The sequence below is a fragment of the Macaca thibetana genome, chromosome 3 (assembly GCF_024542745.1).
Source record: "Macaca thibetana thibetana isolate TM-01 chromosome 3, ASM2454274v1, whole genome shotgun sequence".
Lineage (NCBI taxonomy): Eukaryota > Metazoa > Chordata > Mammalia > Primates > Cercopithecidae > Macaca > Macaca thibetana.
Genome location: NC_065580.1, coordinates 160,265,128 through 160,283,541, shown reverse-complemented (window position 1 = coordinate 160,283,541; position 18,414 = coordinate 160,265,128). Strand labels below are relative to the sequence as shown.

Here is an 18,414-nt window from a genome sequence, read left to right as displayed (position 1 = left end):
TCCAGTCTGTCTTTATCTTCACTTGGCTCACTCCTCTATGTCTGTGACTTTATTTTATTTTATTTTATTTTATTTTTTTGAGACAGAGTCTTGCTCTGTTGCCCAGGCTGGAGTGCAGTGGTGAAATCTCAGCTCACTGCAACTTAAACCTCCTGAGTTCAAGCGATTCTCCTGCCTAAGCCTCCCTAGTAGCTGGGACTATGGGCGTGCACCGCCACACCCAGCTAATTTTTGTATTTTTAGTAGAGAGGGGGTTTCGCCATGTTGGCTAGGCTGGTCCGTCCACCTAAAGCTGGGATTACAAGTGTGAGCCACTGTGCCTGGCTTGTGACTTTTCTTTTAAGGACACCTGACTTTGGATCTAGGGTGCATCTGGGTAATCCAGGATGATTCTGCATTGAGATTCACAAGATTCCAGCTGCAAAGTCTTTTCCCAAATAAGTTCACATCCATAGGTTACTAGGGTTAGGATGTGAAACATATCTTTTTGGGGGACCCTGTTTAACCCAAGGCAGGCATTTTTTGTATCCTTTTTCGCCCTTAAAAATCCAAAACAGAAATAGAAGTTCTGCTCAGGGCCAAAGTTTACTTTCCTCCCCAGGGTGTCTCTAAGACATGGCTGTGCCTGCAAGAGAAATTCTGGAAGAAGCAGGAAGGCCACTTAATTTTCTGGATAGTATATTTATATAAAACTAGAGGGCTGGGTGTGGTGGCTCACGCCTGTAATCCCAGCACTTTGGGAGGCTAAGGTGGGCGGATCACATGAGGTCAGGAGTTCGAGACCAGCCTGGCCAACATGGTGAAACCCTGTCTCTACTAAAAAAATACAACACTTAGCCGGGCGTGGTGGTGTTCGCTTGTAATCCCAGCTGTGCAGGAGGTTGAGGCAGAGATAATGGCTTGAATCCAGGAGGTGGAGGTTGCAGTGAGCCAAAATCTCACCATTGCACTCCAGCCTGGGCAACAGAGCGAGACTCCGTCTCCAAAAAAAAAAAAAAAAAAAAGTAATGGCAAAAACCAGAGGTACTTCTATACCAACCTAATAGCTACAGAGAACTTTCCAGAGGCCGCTGCGCCCTCCTCCCACAGCTGCCACTTTGAGGACACCTGGGCTGAACTCCAGCTGTGCCTCAAGCTCTGTTGGCTCCGGTTTCCTGGTGCTGCCCACCTCCCATGGTTGTAGTGGGGGTAGAATGAGGTAATCCTGTGAAATGAGCTGGAAGTAGACACCATGTATCTTTTCATTAGAGAAGCAAACCCCCAAAGGAGAAGCATTGTCAGGCTTCTCTCTTTGCCACAGCCTTTGCCTATACCCTTCAGCAGTGATGTGAGTCAGCTGAGATGCAAATGTTAAGTAAGCCTGGGCAGAAAAGCGCTGCTCTCTGCCTGGTCCCAGAGAGGCCTCTCTCCAGCCGGTGGCATGCTTGTTACACAGCAGCACTGCCTCATGCCCCCAGGTTCATCCTGACGGGGTGGTGGGGCCTGATGGAGACTGGATTCCTGCCTCCCAAGCCCCACAATCTTCTTTCCCATGTGAAAAAACCAAAAACATGTCATTCTGGTTAAACCTCCTCCTTGTTGGAAATTTAGAAAGTCAAGGAAAGCTGAAAGAAGAAAGTGACAGTTATCTGTCATTTTCAGTCAGATAAGAGTTAATATGTTTTGAGCCCTTCAGCTGTGTCTGCCAGTGTTCTAAATCCCCAAATAGATCATCTAATCTATCAACAACCATATGATGTAAGGACTGATTATCCTCTTTTTATAAATGAGGAAATTGAGTCACAGGGGGGTTGGTAGCTTGTCCAGGATCACACAGTTTGTTGGAGGGCGTGGTGTGTGCACGTGCCCACTTTTTCATAATTAGGGTTATACTTTACACATTTCCGAATCTTGTCTTTTCTTCTGTTAACATCGTGTCATACACATTTCCCATAATGTTACAATTTCTTATTAATCATCATTTTAATGGCGGTATAGTTTACCATAACGCATTTACTCGTTTCCCTACTGTTGAACAGTTAAGTCTCTCCCCACCCCTTCCCCTGAATTTTCAGCAATACTGCAGTGAAACTCTTTGTACATAAGTCTGTGCTTGCACTGCTCACAATTTCCATAGGATCCATTCCCAGAAGTGAAATCAGTGTGTCGGAGGGTGTGAGCGATCAGACTGCTTTCCAGGAGGACCACACCAACTCATCCTTCCATCACACATGAAAATGCCTCTCACTGGCCCGGCGCCGTGGCTCATGCCTGTAATGACTGCATAGTTTGCCATAATGGCAAACTATGGGAGGGCGAGGCAGGCGGATCACTTGAGGTCAGGAGTTTGAGACCAGCCTGGCTAACTGGCAAAACTGGGGAGGCTGAGGCAGGAGAATTGCTTGAACCCAGGAGGCAGAGGTTTCAGTGAGCCGAGATCATGCCACTGCACTCCAGAGTGAGCAACACAGAGAGAGTCTGTCTCAAAAAAAAAAAGAAAGAAAGAAAGAAAGAAAGAAAAAAGAAAATGCCACTCACCATATATTAGCCGGTGTCACCTGTTGGCCTTCCATTTTTTTTTTAAGATAAAATTCACCTTTCTCACCATTTTCAGTGTTTTTAAGTTATATTCACAGTGTTGTACAACTACTGCCTTTAATTCCAGAATGTTTTCATCATCCCAAAGGAGCCTGTCACTCCAGTGCCCCTCGTCCTTCAGCCCCTGGCACCTACTCATTTGCTTTTGAACTCTGTGGATGTGCCTATTCTGGAGATTTCACATAAAGGGAATCATACAATGTTTGTTTCTATTTTAATGTCTGTTGATCTGATGGATGCATCTGCCATTGAGTTAAACAAGGGAGTTGGGCATTTGTTCATCATTTCGCCCATTATATTTATTCTCTGATGAATTATTGTTCATGTTCTTTGCCTATATTGCTTTTAGGGCCTTTGTGTTTTTATCAATCTGTACGAACCCTTTATATAGTAAGGTGGATAACTCGGTGCAGTGTTTTCTTTTGCACCAAAATATTTTGATGTGGATGAGAAAGAGCCATCTGCAAGGTGAACAGGAAGCGTAAAGGGCCATGGAGAGCCCAGGAGTGTTTGGGCAGAGACCGGGGGCTTTGCCTAGTGGTTTGATAGGAAGGCTGAATTTTTGTTGCATATGAGCCTCAAAGTCTGAATTTTTGTTGGATATACGCCTTGGGGAGTTTCCTTCAGTGCCAGCTGGTATAGTCACAGACTCAGCCCCTTTGGCCACCTCCCCAAATCTCTGCTCAGGCAGCTGCTAGTTAGGTCCAGGGACCAGTGCTGCCTTGAGAAGCAGGAATGTTCTGGAGCTGAGGACCCAGGCATCCAAGGGTGCCTTTCTAGACTTGTGCTATCCTCCCCTTCCCTGGAGAAGCTTCACCTCTCCTCTGCCCACCTGCAGGTTCTGGCACTTTCCTCCCCGACCTGCCTCCTGGAAGGCAGTGAGGTGGAACTGTGGTTTATGGGTGCACCGAGCCTTTGGCTGAGCTGCTTAGCAGCCTGGAGTTTGCACCCAAGCATAGAAGCAGGCCCATAGGCCCAGTTTTCAGGAACTCTGTAACCAAGTAGAGGTCCTTCCTACATAAACAACATAGCAAATTAATGAGCCCAAGGAAAACTGGGATTAATGGGAAGAAAATATAAATGGCAACAGAGTAACAAACAGTTTCACTGTGAATACCCTCATGTTCCTGAACGGCAAACAGCAACAGCTTGACACTTGGTTGAATGCACTTAACTGACTACTTTGTGTAAATAACTACATCACTCACCCCCCTGACCATTAAGGATTTGGGGATTAAGACATAATCATGGCATTTTGGAAACTAAAAAGCAGATTCAATTTTTTCACTCTGCCAGGTACAAACTGTGGTGGCGAATGTTTCCCTCAATGAAAGCAATGACTGTTAAATGAGAGTTCTTAATGGGTGGGAACTCCTTGAAGTTGTAGGCAAAATTCCTGTGTGCACATGTATGCGCGTGTGTGTGCGTGCGTGTGCGTGTGTGCGTGCGTGTGCATATGTGTGTGTGCACGTGTGCATGCGTGCGTGTGTGTGCATGTGTGCGTGCACGTCTGTGTGTGTGCGTGTGTCTGTGGGCGTGCATGTGCGTGTGCGTGTGGGTGCGTGCGTGTGCATATGTGTGTGTGCACGTGTGTGTGCGTGCATGTGTGTGCATGTGCGCGTGCACGTCTGTGTGTGTGTGTGCGTGTCTGTGTGTGCGTGCGTGTGCGTGTGTCTGTGCACACGCACGAGACACACACAGACATGCATCCTCCAGCGGAGAAAGCCTGCCCCCTTTGGCAAGTTCTCAGAGGAGTCCATTGGGGGCAGCATCCCAGAGGTGGGGCCTGCGAAGCGTCTGAGGACTCATGTCACCTTGTGCTTGCAGTGTTGGTGAAGGGCCAGGTCACCACCAAGTACTACCGGCTGCTGTCCAAGCGGGGCGGCTGGGTGTGGGTGCAGAGCTACGCCACCGTGGTGCACAACAGCCGCTCGTCCCGGCCCCACTGCATCGTGAGTGTCAATTATGTTCTCACGTAAGTCACACGTATTTGTTTCTCTCCTTGCTCTTTTCTCTTCCTGTCCCACATCGGATGGCTCCCATAAGCACCATCTCTCTTTCTCTCTTTCCTCTTTCTCAAACTGTTCGTCTCCTTTTTTTTTTTTTTTTCCCCAGCAATCTGGTCATTTTGGAAGGTCCAAACTATTTATATGCTCAGAGGTGAAGGTCAAGTGCTAGGCTGCAGGGGGAGCTAGGAGGAGGGGGTCTGCACTGGGCATAGCTTAGGATCCCATCACACAGCCTAGTGAGGAGCATCGGGGGTGGGTGGAGATGCCCCCCATCCTGAATAGGGTGCACACCCCCGATCAAGAATACAAACTTGTGCTATCCATGCCTATAAGCCTTCAGGTCAACTTGGATGCTCCTGCTGTTTGAGACAGGAGATACCCCATTTTTTGCCTGCCTTCCTATAGAGCCGTTGCAAAGGATGGTAAATATTTGGTCCTTTAAACATTCCAGAAGGTCAAGTTCAGTTGCAAATGCTTGTTTTTTTTTTTAATTAAAAAAATATATGTTTTTTTAGAGATGGAGTTTTTCTATGTTGCCCAGGCTGGTCTCAAACTCCTGGCTTCAAGCGATCCTCCCACTCAGCCTCCCAAAGTGCTGGAATTACAGGCATGAGCCAAGGTGCCCAGCCTGCAAATACTTTTAAGGCCATTAGAAGCAACAGGACAGATGTCTATCTGGGGCCATATATTACTTTCCACCCACCATAGCTATTGTACGTTAAATCACTTTGCTCCAGGCTCTGACCCTTGCTGTGCCCCAGCCCCGTGATGAAAAGGATTTTCATTTGTACTTTATCTAGGGTGAGGATTTAGGCTCTAGGTTTGTTCATAGAATGTGTGTCTCAGAAATCAAGTGATTCTGGCAAAACTGTCAGGGAGAAAAGAGTTTAGCTCTTTAGTTATTCTTCCTGAGCAAACGTGTAGGCCGGTTCGCCGGGTCGACGTCTCCCTGTGTGAACATGACCCTGCTGAGTTGGTTCTTTAGGGCAGCGATGGGCCCCCAGTGTGAGAATACACAAAGCTGGTGGTCAGGCCCACAGAGGGTCCCAGACTCTTGCCTCCTGGAGTGCTAACTGGAGAGGCAGCTGGGCCACAGGTGCTCATGTTGGATGCAGGTGGACCTGATCCATGGTATTTCCACCTGTCCCTTTTTCCCTTGATGGCTTTCCTAGTGCCCCACAGCCTCCCCCAGAAATGTGTTTGGGGCTTTATGGGACTGGAGAGCGCTCTGACCCGGCTCAGCATTTCCTGGGATGGCCCGGCCTGGGTCTGCAGACAGCTTTTATAATGAGGGTGAGCTGGCCTTGTCTCAAATCCCATCCACATCCAACCCCAGTGAAAAGACACATTGGAGCACTGAGAATGACCTCCCCAAGGGCTGGTGCCAGGGAAGCTGCTGCTGGACATGACTCGGCCCACTCTCGCCTTCCAGGGAGATTGAATACAAGGAACTTCAGCTGTCCCTGGAGCAGGTGTCCACTGCCAAGTCCCAGGACTCCTGGAGGACCGCCTTGTCTACCTCACAAGAAACTAGGAAATTAGTGAAACCCAAAAATACCAAGATGAAGACAAAGCTGAGAACAAACCCTTACCCCCCACAGGTAACACGCATGTCCTGCAGTTTTGGGGTGCTGACAGTTAGGGGTTCGAGACACCTGGACACGTTAAGGAATGGGAGCCTCTCATTGCACAGCAGGGATCTCCCTGCCATGCAGCAAGGTCCCTTCGGGAGGTCCTGCCTACACGGTAGTGACAGCCGGGGAAGGCTGACATCCCGGTGGGCTAGCCAAGTTTAGGAAACAGAAAACTAAATTGGAAAGGCACTTCAGCCTATTAGAAGCCACGGGTTAGATTCTAATGAGCTTGACGGGTTAGAATCCATGCGTTAGATTCTAGACTGGTGGGTTAGAACACCAGTCCATTGTATTTCCACAGCATTTAAAAAATGAAAGCCCTGCCTCTTTTTAAAAAAGTAGTTTGTGAGCTCTCAGAAACAGCAATTGTCAGCCGGGCGTGGTGGCCCATGCCTGTAATACCAGCACTTTGGGAGGCCAAGGCAGGTGGATCACCTGAGATCAGGAGTTTGAGTCCAGCCTGGCCAACATGGTGAAACTCCATCTCTATTAAAAATACAAAAATTAGCTGGGCGTGGTGGCGCGTGCCTGTAGTCCCAGCTACTCAGGAGGCTGAGACAGGAGAATCGCTTGAACCCAGGAGGTAGAGGTTGCAGTGAGCCGAGACAGTGCCAGTGCACTCCAGCCTGGGTGACAGAGCAAGACTCCATCACAAAAATAAGTAAATAAATAAATAAGTGCTCTGACTGTTCTGTGCCAAGTGAACTTTGGTAGCATGGTCATTAGTGGATAGACCCGTTGAACGTCACTGCCTCCATATTATGCTAAAAAAAGAAAGAAAAGAAACAGCAAGTGTCCATGTGTGTCTGATTTGTTGTTAGTTCGGGGTGCGGGATCTCTTTCTACCCTGGGAGTAGGTCACTGGGGTATCGCTTGTTGTGTGCCTGTCACCAGTGGGACCTTGCTGTGGTGACGAGGGTAGGGGCAGCCCTTGGATGGGCTTGGGCCCCGTCGGGGCGGATCTTGCAGGGCCGGAAGGCAGCTTCCTTCCTGCCGGCCCCTCGCTCGCCCGTCATCCATCTTCTCTGCCATGCAGCAATACAGCTCGTTCCAAATGGACAAACTGGAATGCGGCCAGATCGGAAACTGGAGAGCCAGTCCCCCTGCAAGCGCTCCCGTTCCTCCGGAACCACAGCTCCACTCAGAGAGTAGTGACCTTCTGTACACGCCATCCTACAGCCTGCCCTTCTCCTACCATTACGGACACTTCCCTCTGGACTCTCACGTCTTCAGCAGCAAAAAGCCAATGCTGCCGGCCAAGTTTGGGCAGCCCCAAGGATCCCCTTGTGAGGTGGCACGCTTTTTCCTGAGCACACTGCCAGCCAGTGGTGAATGCCAGTGGCATTATGCCAACCCCCTAGTGCCTAGCAGCTCGTCTCCAGCTAAACATCCTCCAGAGCCACCGGCGAACACTGCTCGGCACGGCCTAGTGCCAAGCTACGAAGGTGGGTCAGGTCTGCTCGTGGGGAAGGCGGGAGGACTGGGCACGGCCGGGGGCTGAAGCAGCCGTGGCAGTGGGTGGCAGATGGAGACAGAACCCTCAAGCTTTGGGCAAACTTGCCCTCTTTCTGCTTCTACGTAGGGCTTGCTGTGCTTCCCTGCTCTCAATGCAGGTACTCCTCGGGAGTGAGACATGGCAGTCTGCCTGCCTTGGGAACACTAGTGACAGTATAAAGGGCAAAGGAAAACCGAGTATCCCGCCTTCACATAAATCCTGGCCACATTCACCACCCAAAGGGGGGCAGTGATTTTCCAAACCAGCTCCCAGGTGCTGAGAACACCCCAGCTGCATTTCTTTTCAAGATTCCTTTCCACTCCATCCAGAAGTGAATATTTGAGACAAACGGCCTATTGGCTGTCTTTCCATGCCAATTTTGGAAGTGGGGAAAACTATGGTGGACATTCATGGGCCTGGGGACAGAAATGCCACTCACCAACCCAGGGCAAAGAACACAAACCCTCCAGGCCTCAGTTTCTTCACTTGTAAAATGGGGTCATAAGCTGTGATGCGCCTATTTCCAAAGACAAGGCACACAGTAGGGGCCTGCCCTGCACATGCTAGTTCAACAGCAGAAAGGAATGGCCTTTCGCCTTCTTCTGGTGGCAGGCAAGCAGATGTTCTCTGCGGAGATACTGCCAGCTCTCCAGAACGCAGACTGGCTCCTATTTGCTCACTGGAACAACCCCAGGCAGAGAGTGGAAGGTGGGGACAGAGGTTTAGCTGCAGGACATGTATTCCCGTTGCACCCAGGCTAACTGCCGCTCAGAGTGTAGACCGAGATGGTGCAGATGTCCTGCAGTGCCACTAAAATGTGGGTGAAGGTGACATCAGGATTATGTGCCCCAGGTCGGGCTCGGTGGCTCATGCCTGTAATCCCAGCACTTTGGGAGGCCAAGGTGGGCGGATCACCTGAGGTCAGGAGTTTGAGACCAGCCTGGCCAACGTAGTGAAACCCCATCTCCACTAAAAAATACAAAAATTAGTTGGGCACGGTGGTGAGCACCTGTAATCCTGGCTACTCCGGAGGCTGAGGTGGGAGGATCACTTGAACCTGGGAGGTGGAGGTTGCAGTGAGCTGAGAGCACACCACTGCACTCCAGCCTGGGTGACAGAGTGAGCCTCTGTCTCAAAAAAAATAAAAAATAAAAATAAAAAAAATAAAAAAAAAAAGGATGACGTGCCCCAGAAAAGCAGCACACCGGCCCCTGCTTAAAGACGAAGGAATTAAAGAAGAGAGCTCCACCACGTTCCCTCACCCTCTCTAGGGGCAGGTAGGGCTCTGCTCCTTTTGGGCCTCATCCTGCTGCTTCTGCAAATCCTGGGAATCTCTCGCTCTGTCTTGTGACTTGAAGCTGAGATAACATTTCTTCCCGAATCTGAGAAGAGGGATAGATGACAGGAGAATGCCGCCTTTCTGGAAATCACTAGGACATGTTTTTTCAGAAGTAGCTAACTTGGAAAAGACCACACTGGCGACCAGGGCCAGGCCGCCTGCCTTTTGACCTGGCCTGTCCCAGGAGCCACTGATCCCTTAGATTTGCATCCGCCACACCCATGAACACCTTGGGTCCCTCACATAACCAAGGAAGGGATCTTCCAGAACATCCAAGCAAAGGAAGACAAAGCAAAGGGTTTTGATAATAACTGAAAATATTACCCGCTTGAGATTGACTTGAGTTTGTGTGTCTGAAGCTGGCTAATGCTGTCACATGGTATTTGACTTTTACTACTATTTTAAAAGTGAAAGAGGTTAACAATCTCCTTATCACACACTTGATAAAAAGTGGACCCAAGGTGCTAATTTGAGGCAATTTGCGATCAGCTTCCTAGCCTTTTTGGTATTAAAGGAAGACAAATGTTGACAAACAGAAAACGACAAAAACAAAACAAAACAAAAAAAAAAGCCAGGGAGCTACTTAATGTCAGGCATTGGACTGAGTAGATGGGCGTGGTTATTTTTCATTAGGACACAGCGAAACCGATCAGGGTGGTTACCACCCCTCTCCACTGAGGGACGGGCAGAAGAAGTCAAGGCAGACAGGGGCCATGCAACACCAGGGCCCCTGGTGGCCTCTAGACCTCTGCCGTCCAATCAGGTAGCCACCAACCCTGTGTGGTCTTGAACATGGAAATGTGGCCAGTGCAGTGAGGCAGGTGTGACCTGTGCTCTGCATCTCAGTACCAAAAAAAAAAAAGAATAAAATATCCCAATAATTGTTTCACACTGATTGCACATTGAGATAGTATTTTGGATATGTTGCATTACAGCGTATTATTTAACAGGCATTCCACCTGTTTCTCTGCTTTGTATCGTGGAACATTTCAGGTCGCGTCCTGAGAATGGACAGCGCGGCCTAGACTAAGGCGGGGGAGGGCGACAGCGATCCCGCGGGTGGAGCGCGTGGGCGGCCGAGGGGTGGTGGCTGCGCCCGGGACTTGGGGGTGGGGTGGGGTGGCTGCGGTCGTGCCCCTTGCTGCCCTCTAACGTGTCGCCTGTCCCCGCAGCGCCCGCCGCCGCCGTGCGCAGGTTCGGCGAGGACACCGCGCCCCCGAGCTTCCCGAGCTGCGGCCACTACCGCGAGGAGCCCGCGCTGGGCCCGGCCAAGGCCGCCCGCCAGGCCGCCCGGGACGGGGTACGGCTGGCGCTGGCCCGCGCGGCGCCGGAGTGCTGCGCGCCCCCGGCCCCCGAGCCCCCGGGCGCGCCGCCGCAGCTGCCCTTCGTGCTGCTCAACTACCACCGCGTGCTGACCCGGCGCGGACCGCTGGGGGGCGCCGCACCCGCCGCCTCCGGCTTGGCCTGCGCTCCCGGCGGCCCCGAGGCGGCGACCAGCGCGCTGCGGCCCCGGCACCCGAGCCCCGCCGCCGCCTCCCCAGCCGGCACGCCACTGCCGCACTACCTGGGCGCCTCGGTCATCATCACCAACGGGAGGTGACCCGCCGGCCGCCCGCGCCAGGAGCCTGGACCCGGCCTCGGGGCTGCGGCGCCACCGAGCCCGGCAGGTGCGCACGACCTACGTTAATTTATGCAGAGACAGCTATTTGAATTGGACCCCGCCGCCGACTTGCGGATTTCCACCGCGGAGGCCGCGCGCGCCGGTGCCGAGGGTCGAGGAGCGCCCGGGTCCGGGCAGGTGACCGCCCACCTCTGTCCTGCGAGGGCCAGTGCGACCCAGTTGCTGGTGGCTTGGTTTCCTCACCTTGAAATCGGGCTTCACGCATCTTGCCTTGTCCCCAACGTTCCACGATAGTCCCGCTGGGGGATTTAAGCGATTTCACTCCGCAAATATCCTCCACTTTCAGGAGGGAAACCCACCCTGCCGCAGTCCGCTCTTCCAAGTGGACGGCAGCCCTGGAAGGCGACGCCTGTGTCCGAGCCCTTTTAGATGCTTAGGTGAAGGCAGAAGTGACGATTGTAAGTCCCATGAATACACAACTCCACTGTCTTTAAGTCATTCAAGAGTCTCATTATTTTTGTTTTATTTAACCCTTTCTTCAATTCAAAAACCAACAAGCCAAGACTAAGGGGGTGACCATGCAATTCCATTTTGTGTGTCTGTGAACATGGGTGTGCTTCACAAATCCATTAACAAGCTCTTACTTCCCCCTAACCCCTATGAACTCTTGATAACACCAAGAGTAGCACCTTCAGAATATATTGAATAGGCATTAAATGCAAAAATATATATGTAGCCAGAGAGTTTATGAGAATGACCCTGTCAAGCTTAATTATTACGTGGCAAAATCCCTCTGGTCCACACAGCTCTGTAATTCACTAGGCTCATGTTTGCTACAAATAGTGCTAATAAAGTTAAATTGCATGTGCAATACCAAACACTGTCAATGGACTGCACCGTGTGGATGAAAAACATGCTTAAGGGGATGTAATGAAAATGATGTAGACATTTTAAGCATTTTCTACACATCAGGAAAACGTCATAAGAACGTTACGTGTGCAACAGGTAAACAGAAATCCTTTCGTAAAGCACCAGCAGTGTTTAAAAAATGAGCTTCCACTAATTTTTATTTTTTATGGGTTTTGCTTAAAGATCTCAACATTGGAAAATCCTGCCATGGCTCTGAACTGCACCAATGCATTGAACCACCATCTTTCAATTTTCTTCATCCTATCAACACTGCATCATTCTGCTGCTTTATCAAAATGGTTTATATTAGGAAACTTTTTCCACCTGAACGGAAAGAGGTTTTCCCAAATGTTTTAAACTCATTGTTCTAGAATCAAGTGCACCTACACCAGCTGCTCTCAAAATGTGAATTTTTTTTTTTTTGCCAACCCTGTGTCACTTAGTGAGGACCTGATACAATCCCTACAGGGTGTCTGTCAGTGGGCCTCATGGTAAGAGTCACAATTTGCAAATTTAGGACTGTGGGTCATGTAGCGAAGGGGCTGGATGGTAGGAAGGGAGGTGCCCGCCTCTCCACGCACTCAGCTATACCTCATTCACAGCTCCTTGTGAGTGTGTGCACGGGAAATAAGCCGAGGGTATTTTTTTTTTTTTTTAATGTTCATGAGTCTTATAATTAAACCATGATTCTTGAAAGGTGTAGGTTTGATTACTAGGAGATACCACCGACATTTTTCAATAAAGTACCGCAAAATGCTTTTGTGTCTACCTTGTTATTAACTTTTGGGGCTGTATTTCGTAAAAATAAATCAAGGCTATCGGAGCAGTTCAATAACAAAGGTTACTGTTGAGGAAAAAGACCCTATTATAGATTTACAAGTGGCAACGTGGACAGGCGTAACAGTGTGTATGTACTTGAAAAAGAAAATGTGTACTAGTGAAAACGTCCTTGTCTAAACAAACTTCACCGTTTTCATAACCTAGAACATGAAGGAAGATTCTTACATGAGCTGGCTTCAGGACGGCCAGGGCTGAGTGCAAAGTTAGCAGAGCTGTTACTATGGCAACCTAATATTGTTACCTCCATCTTGAAGAGTCTGCACATTCAAGCTGGGGATAGCGTTTCTTGACTTCTGTGAGGCTCTGGTAGGGGAAGAGGAAGCATTTTAATACATATGCCTCTCTTTTACAAAAAGGAAAAAAAAATCGTCGTGGGTCCTAACATGTACCATGTTGACAAAAATGCCAGATCAAATGGATTTGAGAAATAAGCCCAATTCCAGGCTGGCTCAGCCCTCCACGGGGCCTCCCAGGGAAAGGAATTCCTTTATGTTCTTGGAAACCCTTTTCTAGAAAAGCCATTCCATTCATACCTTTGTAGAGCAGTGGCCTGGGTGTGGAGGGCAGTGTGGAGGGTATCTGTAAGAGCCTGTATTTTCTGCCTCCCTTGCCCCCACCTCTTTTATCCTTTTAAAAGTCCTATCAGCCCTGCCTTCGTCCCTTCTGCCCTAAGCCCTAAGAGTGGGGGAGGTTTAATACGGCCAATGGATCTTGTATAAAGTCTACCTAAGTTTTAATTTACCAGAGCTATAAGATGGTTAAGGTAGACTGGGGGTGCTGTTACAGATAAAATGGGATACAAAGAACATTTGCAAATAAATGCCATAAAATTACAGTAGCTTGGAATTTTAGTGAATCATAGCCCGTATGTTATCTAGAATGCATTATTCAAGCTGTTCCTAAACTTAAGTATGACATATAAGGTTAAAATCTTGGGAGGAAAAACTGTTCAGATGAAAAGTCAAGCAGTTGCCACAAAAGAATAAGAAAAATCCTAAAAATAATCTAGAAGTTGTTACATTTATTTCTCACCTCAATTAAAAGGGTTTTTGCTTTGGGGTTTTATTAACTTTCATTCTTTGGAGTAATAATATTTCTCTTGTGTATGGCGCTGAATACATCTGTCAATAATACATCAAAAAAAACAAAAAACAAAAAAAAAACCTGGCTTCTTAATACTTGGAAATACATACATATTCCTTATTATGTAAAACACTTTATTTATTTTGTAAAAATATGTTTAAATATGAATAAAAATACTGTAACCCAAAGTAGTTGCCTACTTTTAAAAATGAAACTTGTAAAAATAAGGTTGAGCCCAAACCACATAGAAAGTCTTAGTTTATTTTGGTAGACTTGCTTTTTATAGGCATTGGTTTAAAGTGATTCTTTTCAGAGGCATTCCTTGAGAAGTTAAAATGCAGAGGCTGACACTTTCTTTTATTTCAAATATGCATAGTGATTAACCAGCAATAAGGATTCTCCCATGTTCTGCCTGTTAAGAGCAAACAGATCTGGAGAACGGACGCCCACCCCGCCTCCCTTCTCCATCTGAAGCAGTGTGGCGAGGCTGGCTCCTCTCTTTGTTCCCAGACTCTAGGGCAAGGGGCGGCCATGCTGCATATGCTGTGGCTTGGGGGACCCCCAGAGGCTGTGCTCTGTGGCCCGTGCTCCCCCGATGTGGGCCTGTGCACCGGCAACCCAGTGGGCCGCTTGCTCTCACATCAGGCAATGTCAGCCTGCTGCAGTGAAACTCAACCATGATTTTACTTCGAACACAAATCCTTCCTACTTCCACCACTTCCTGGCAGAGTTCCCAGTGCCAAAAAGCACTGCTGGGGTGGGGGTGGGGACAGGAAGCCCAGTTATTGCTGTGTTCGATTTTAGGGGGCACTTCCCCAAGAGTCCCCCTGAAACCTGTTACCAGCCTGGAAGGGAGGATATCTGGCCTTTTACAAAATACGGTCAATACTCAATGCACAGCCTCTAAAGCAAGGGCTATTCCAGTGTTCTAAAAGCACAGGCCAATCCTGAGTTTAGTGACCACATTTTAAAGATCATGAGGAAAATGCCAAGTTCCCATTAAGACTTTAAAGCTCCTTCACATCCCAGGTTGCCGGGTGCATAAGTGGCCCAAATTGGAGAGTGTGGTAGAGCAGGTAGACAGGTTTCGCTAACACTAACAGCTATCAGTAAAATGCCTTTATTCAGCTAATTCTATAGGAAGCAGAGTTCTGAGAGTCTTTGGTTCACGTGAGGCAAAATCAGATTTATGGAAAACGCAGCATCTGCTTCAAGGCTGCTTTATCTCCCTCAAGACAACTGGGTCTCCTGCGTGGCGGAGAAGCGCCTGTTGGAAAGCACAGAGCACAGCAGTATGCCCGGAACATCTCCATATCCTTTGACAAGGCCACACGTCATTAGTTTTAATTTGCAGAAAGGAAATTAAATGATAACTTTTTTTTTCCCAAAGCAGAATGTCCAGAATAGGACTTCAGCTTAAAACAAAACATAGCATGTTTTTCATTAAATAACCCCCAAAGAAATTCAAAAAGTGATGATGGCAGCTCCGAGAGGGCTTGCCTTATATTACAAAGTCTGAGAAATGAAACCTGCATCGTTAGCCTCGAGATCTTTGTCCCTGATGATATTTTGCAGATGCCCTCTCAAGGGTGAGTCCATTTTGTAATTTGGGGGTGGTGTGGACTTATATTTTATTTAAGCTTCTAATTTCAAAAGAAGGCTTGGGCATTTCGGAAGAGTGGTTTCTTTGTGGTTTGTTTGTTCGTTTTTATTTTTTTGAGAATAATAATTCTAATTGAAGCCTCATTTCCAAAAATTACTTTTTAAGTTCTTTTAATGTTTCATTTCCAAAAAATATATATTGGGTATTTTTTCTTCCTATGGGGCGGTCCTGTGCCTAGCTAAAGGTAGACAAATTTTATACTAAAAACCACAAGTTTCTGGAATTAGCCTGACTGGGTAAGACCTGGATAAAGATGGTGCTAGTTTACAATGAAGGGATTTTGTTCAAAGCTGAAAGTGCCATCAAACTTTTTTTCCACTAATTTCAGCTGGGACTGGCAGGAAGACAGAAGACTGGACAAAAATTGGCCTTTTAAAGCTGAAAAGTAACGGGTATGATTCATAAGTTCAACAGAGATAGGAGGGACATGGAAAAGGCATGGTGTACATCTGGGAAAAGCGAGTGCATATCAAAAGCCTTCCTTTCTTTTGTTCTTTCGTGAGACTTGTAGCACATCAGATTTTGAATGTCTTCTTTTAAAGCTATGTGCGTACACACGCACGCACACACATATGCGGGCACGCACACACACATCCTCCCTCTGAACTGATGGTGTTCAGTATCCATAACATTTTCTTTCTTGGTAATATGGGGTAAATGAGGGGGGCAAAAAACCCTGTGACTTCTGAGTGAAATGCCATGTCTTCTGTATCCTGTGAGCTGCACAGTCTTGCAGGAATGCTCCACATCTCAGAGTGAATCTGAAACTGGGTTAAAAGCTCCAAGTCCTCCCTTGTATGTTGTATGAGTGTGCCTTCATCTCCAGCTGTTAGAGCCAAATCGCCCACCTCCTTATCCAAGTGATGCCTAATCAGACATTTAAGGATTCTGAACTTGATCCCATCTCTTCACAATATGCAGTAAATTTAAACTTACTTAAGAAAGTAAGTCCCTAACTCAGGACATTTAAACTGCCTTAGCAAAGGAGAGCTCATTGAATGATGTGAAAGTAATTAACCGATTTCCTCTACAAGGTCATCGCAACCACACGGGTTAGCTGTGTCTCTACAGGTGTTTAGACTTCGCTATGGGGCCACACCACCGGGGGGAGAGTAACTCTTGGAAGTCTACCTTCCCTTTCCTTCATTAATAAAAACACAGAACAATGACTAAGTGTCAAATCATGTTCTTATAGTTCAACACCTCCCCAGATGCTTGCAGACAGTGATAGCACACCTCTAACTCACCACTGTCCTGGGCCCAAGAGCATATTTTGGTTTGTTTTTTCATAGATTAGGGGTAAAGGTCTCCGCTACTGGGAAAATATCTGAATTCTCCCATTGCCATTTCCATGTAAAAACTCCCCCTGATAATTAACAGAAGTCCAAGCCCCAGAGGGGAGACCGATCTCCCACCTGTGGGAGGGTTTCCCCTAAACTAAATGTTCTACTTCTTAACCATCTATCCCAGAGCCGCTTCAAACACCAAAGAAAACGACAACAAAACAAACCTAAAACAAAAAACAGAAACATAGAAAAAGAACCAAAGACTTCACAAATGAATTGGAGGAAGAGAAAATTCACCTACAACTCTAAATTAGATTTCCAGATGCGTGGGCACGGACAGGCGGCCGCGATGAAAGCTGAATGCTCACGGTGGTGGTTCTGCACTGGGCTCGGACCCCAACCCAGTGGCATCCTCGCCTGCTGCCCAGGTGCCAGGCCCGGTGAGTCAGGAGGGCAGGCCCAGGCCCGTCTCAGGGACGCCCGGCATTACCGCCGTTTGGGGAGGATGAGGTTTCTCAGCATGTCGAAGGAGTTGCCATCGGGGTGCACAGTCACAACCTCGCCGCCCTCCTGGTGAACCTGGAGGAAGCCGGAATCGTCCAGGCCAACGATGGACACCTTTGGTCCGTCCGCACTGCCCAGATGGACTTGCTGACCACTGAAAAGGAAGAACAGCGTGAGGTCACTGGGAGGTGTCACAGGACGGCTTAAGACAATGAGCTGAAGAATAATCCATGATGGGAGGGCTGGGGGTGCTGGGGAGAGGGCTGAGGCTCGCTGCGGGGAAAAGGCAGCCTGGGCTGAGCTCTGACTTTCTTCCACCCTGGTGAATGGTTTTAAGAACTACTCAAAGAACCAGCAGGGTGCAAGTTCAACAAGGAGTCGAAATTTCTTCACACAACGTCACTCCTCCTAATTCTGGTCATTTGCAGTGATGGTTCGAGCCACTTCCTCATCTCCCAGCACTTTTAAGAAACACTCTGCAACTCTAGGTTTTTTGGCTGAGGTTGGAGGAAAATAGCCTGAGTTGGCAAACAATGTTTTATCTCATAAAACAAAGTTGGGTCATATCAGCCACAAGTGAAATTCATCCTGATCCTATTTCTTTCGAATATTTTCCAAATATACTCAACTCACATCCTTCTTAACAGCTTTCAACATATAGAATTTTCTCCTCAAGTTTTTATTTTGAAGAATTTCAAATCACAGAAAAGCTGAAAGAATAGTACAACAAACCTCATATTCTCTTCCATTCTCACACCAAATTAAAATGCTTTCCATATTTGCTTTCTTTCTTCACATATAAACACATATAAGCACACATTTTTTTTTTCCTGCATCATGTAAAGGTAAGTTGCAGCTGGGTGTGGTAGCTCATGCTTGTAATCTTAGCACTTTGGGAGGCCAAGGTGGGAGGATTGCTTGAAGCCACTAGTTCAAGACCAGTCTGGGCAATATAGTGAGACCCTGCTTCTAAAAAAAAAAAAAAAAAAAACTTTTTTGAATTAGTGGGCTGTGTGGCACATTCCTGTTGTCTCGGCTACTTGGGAGGCTAAGGCAGGAGGATCATTTGAGCCCGGGAGTTCGAGGTTTCAGTAGTGAGCTATGATGGCACCACTGCACTCCAGTGACAGAGCAAGACCCTCTCTTTAAAAAAAAAAAAAAAAAAAGGAATAGAAATAGAAAACAAATGAAAATTTTAAAGTTTTTTAAAAGCTGCAGGCATTGTGACACTTTCTGCTTAAGTACTTTATCTCCTGAGAACAAGAACCTCTTACAAAATTATAATAGCATTAACCATGACCAGTCAAGAAAGTCTGGATACAAGAGGTCCATGTTCATGTCATTCCTACTGTTCCTTTAATATCCTTTGTGGATATTTCCCTCCATCCAGGATCACATACATTATATTTAGATGTCATGCCTCTTTCATCTTCTCTAATCCCAAACAATTCTGC

General features: G+C 47.7%; 2 protein-coding genes across 5 annotated transcripts in view; one reads left to right on the top strand and one right to left on the bottom strand.

The window, feature by feature from the left end:
- Nucleotides 1-12,779, top strand: part of SIM2 (SIM bHLH transcription factor 2) — a 48,024-nt gene extending 35,245 nt beyond the window's left edge. Inside the window, exons 8-11 of the mRNA XM_050785744.1 lie at nucleotides 4,405-4,552; nucleotides 6,019-6,187; nucleotides 7,257-7,665; nucleotides 10,227-12,779. Coding sequence (XP_050641701.1) covers nucleotides 4,405-4,552; nucleotides 6,019-6,187; nucleotides 7,257-7,665; nucleotides 10,227-10,654 — 1,154 coding nt within the window. The 3' untranslated portion in view covers nucleotides 10,655-12,779. The remainder of the gene's footprint in view (nucleotides 1-4,404; nucleotides 4,553-6,018; nucleotides 6,188-7,256; nucleotides 7,666-10,226) is intronic.
- A 656-nt stretch (nucleotides 12,780-13,435) lies between these two features.
- HLCS (holocarboxylase synthetase) overlaps nucleotides 13,436-18,414 on the bottom strand; it is a 247,697-nt gene continuing 242,718 nt past the window's right edge. For all 4 annotated transcript variants that reach the window (XM_050785742.1, XM_050785741.1, XM_050785743.1 and 1 more), the window contains one exon: nucleotides 13,436-17,114. In XM_050785742.1, the coding sequence (XP_050641699.1) occupies nucleotides 16,943-17,114 (172 nt within the window). In that variant the 3' untranslated portion in view covers nucleotides 13,436-16,942. The remainder of the gene's footprint in view (nucleotides 17,115-18,414) is intronic.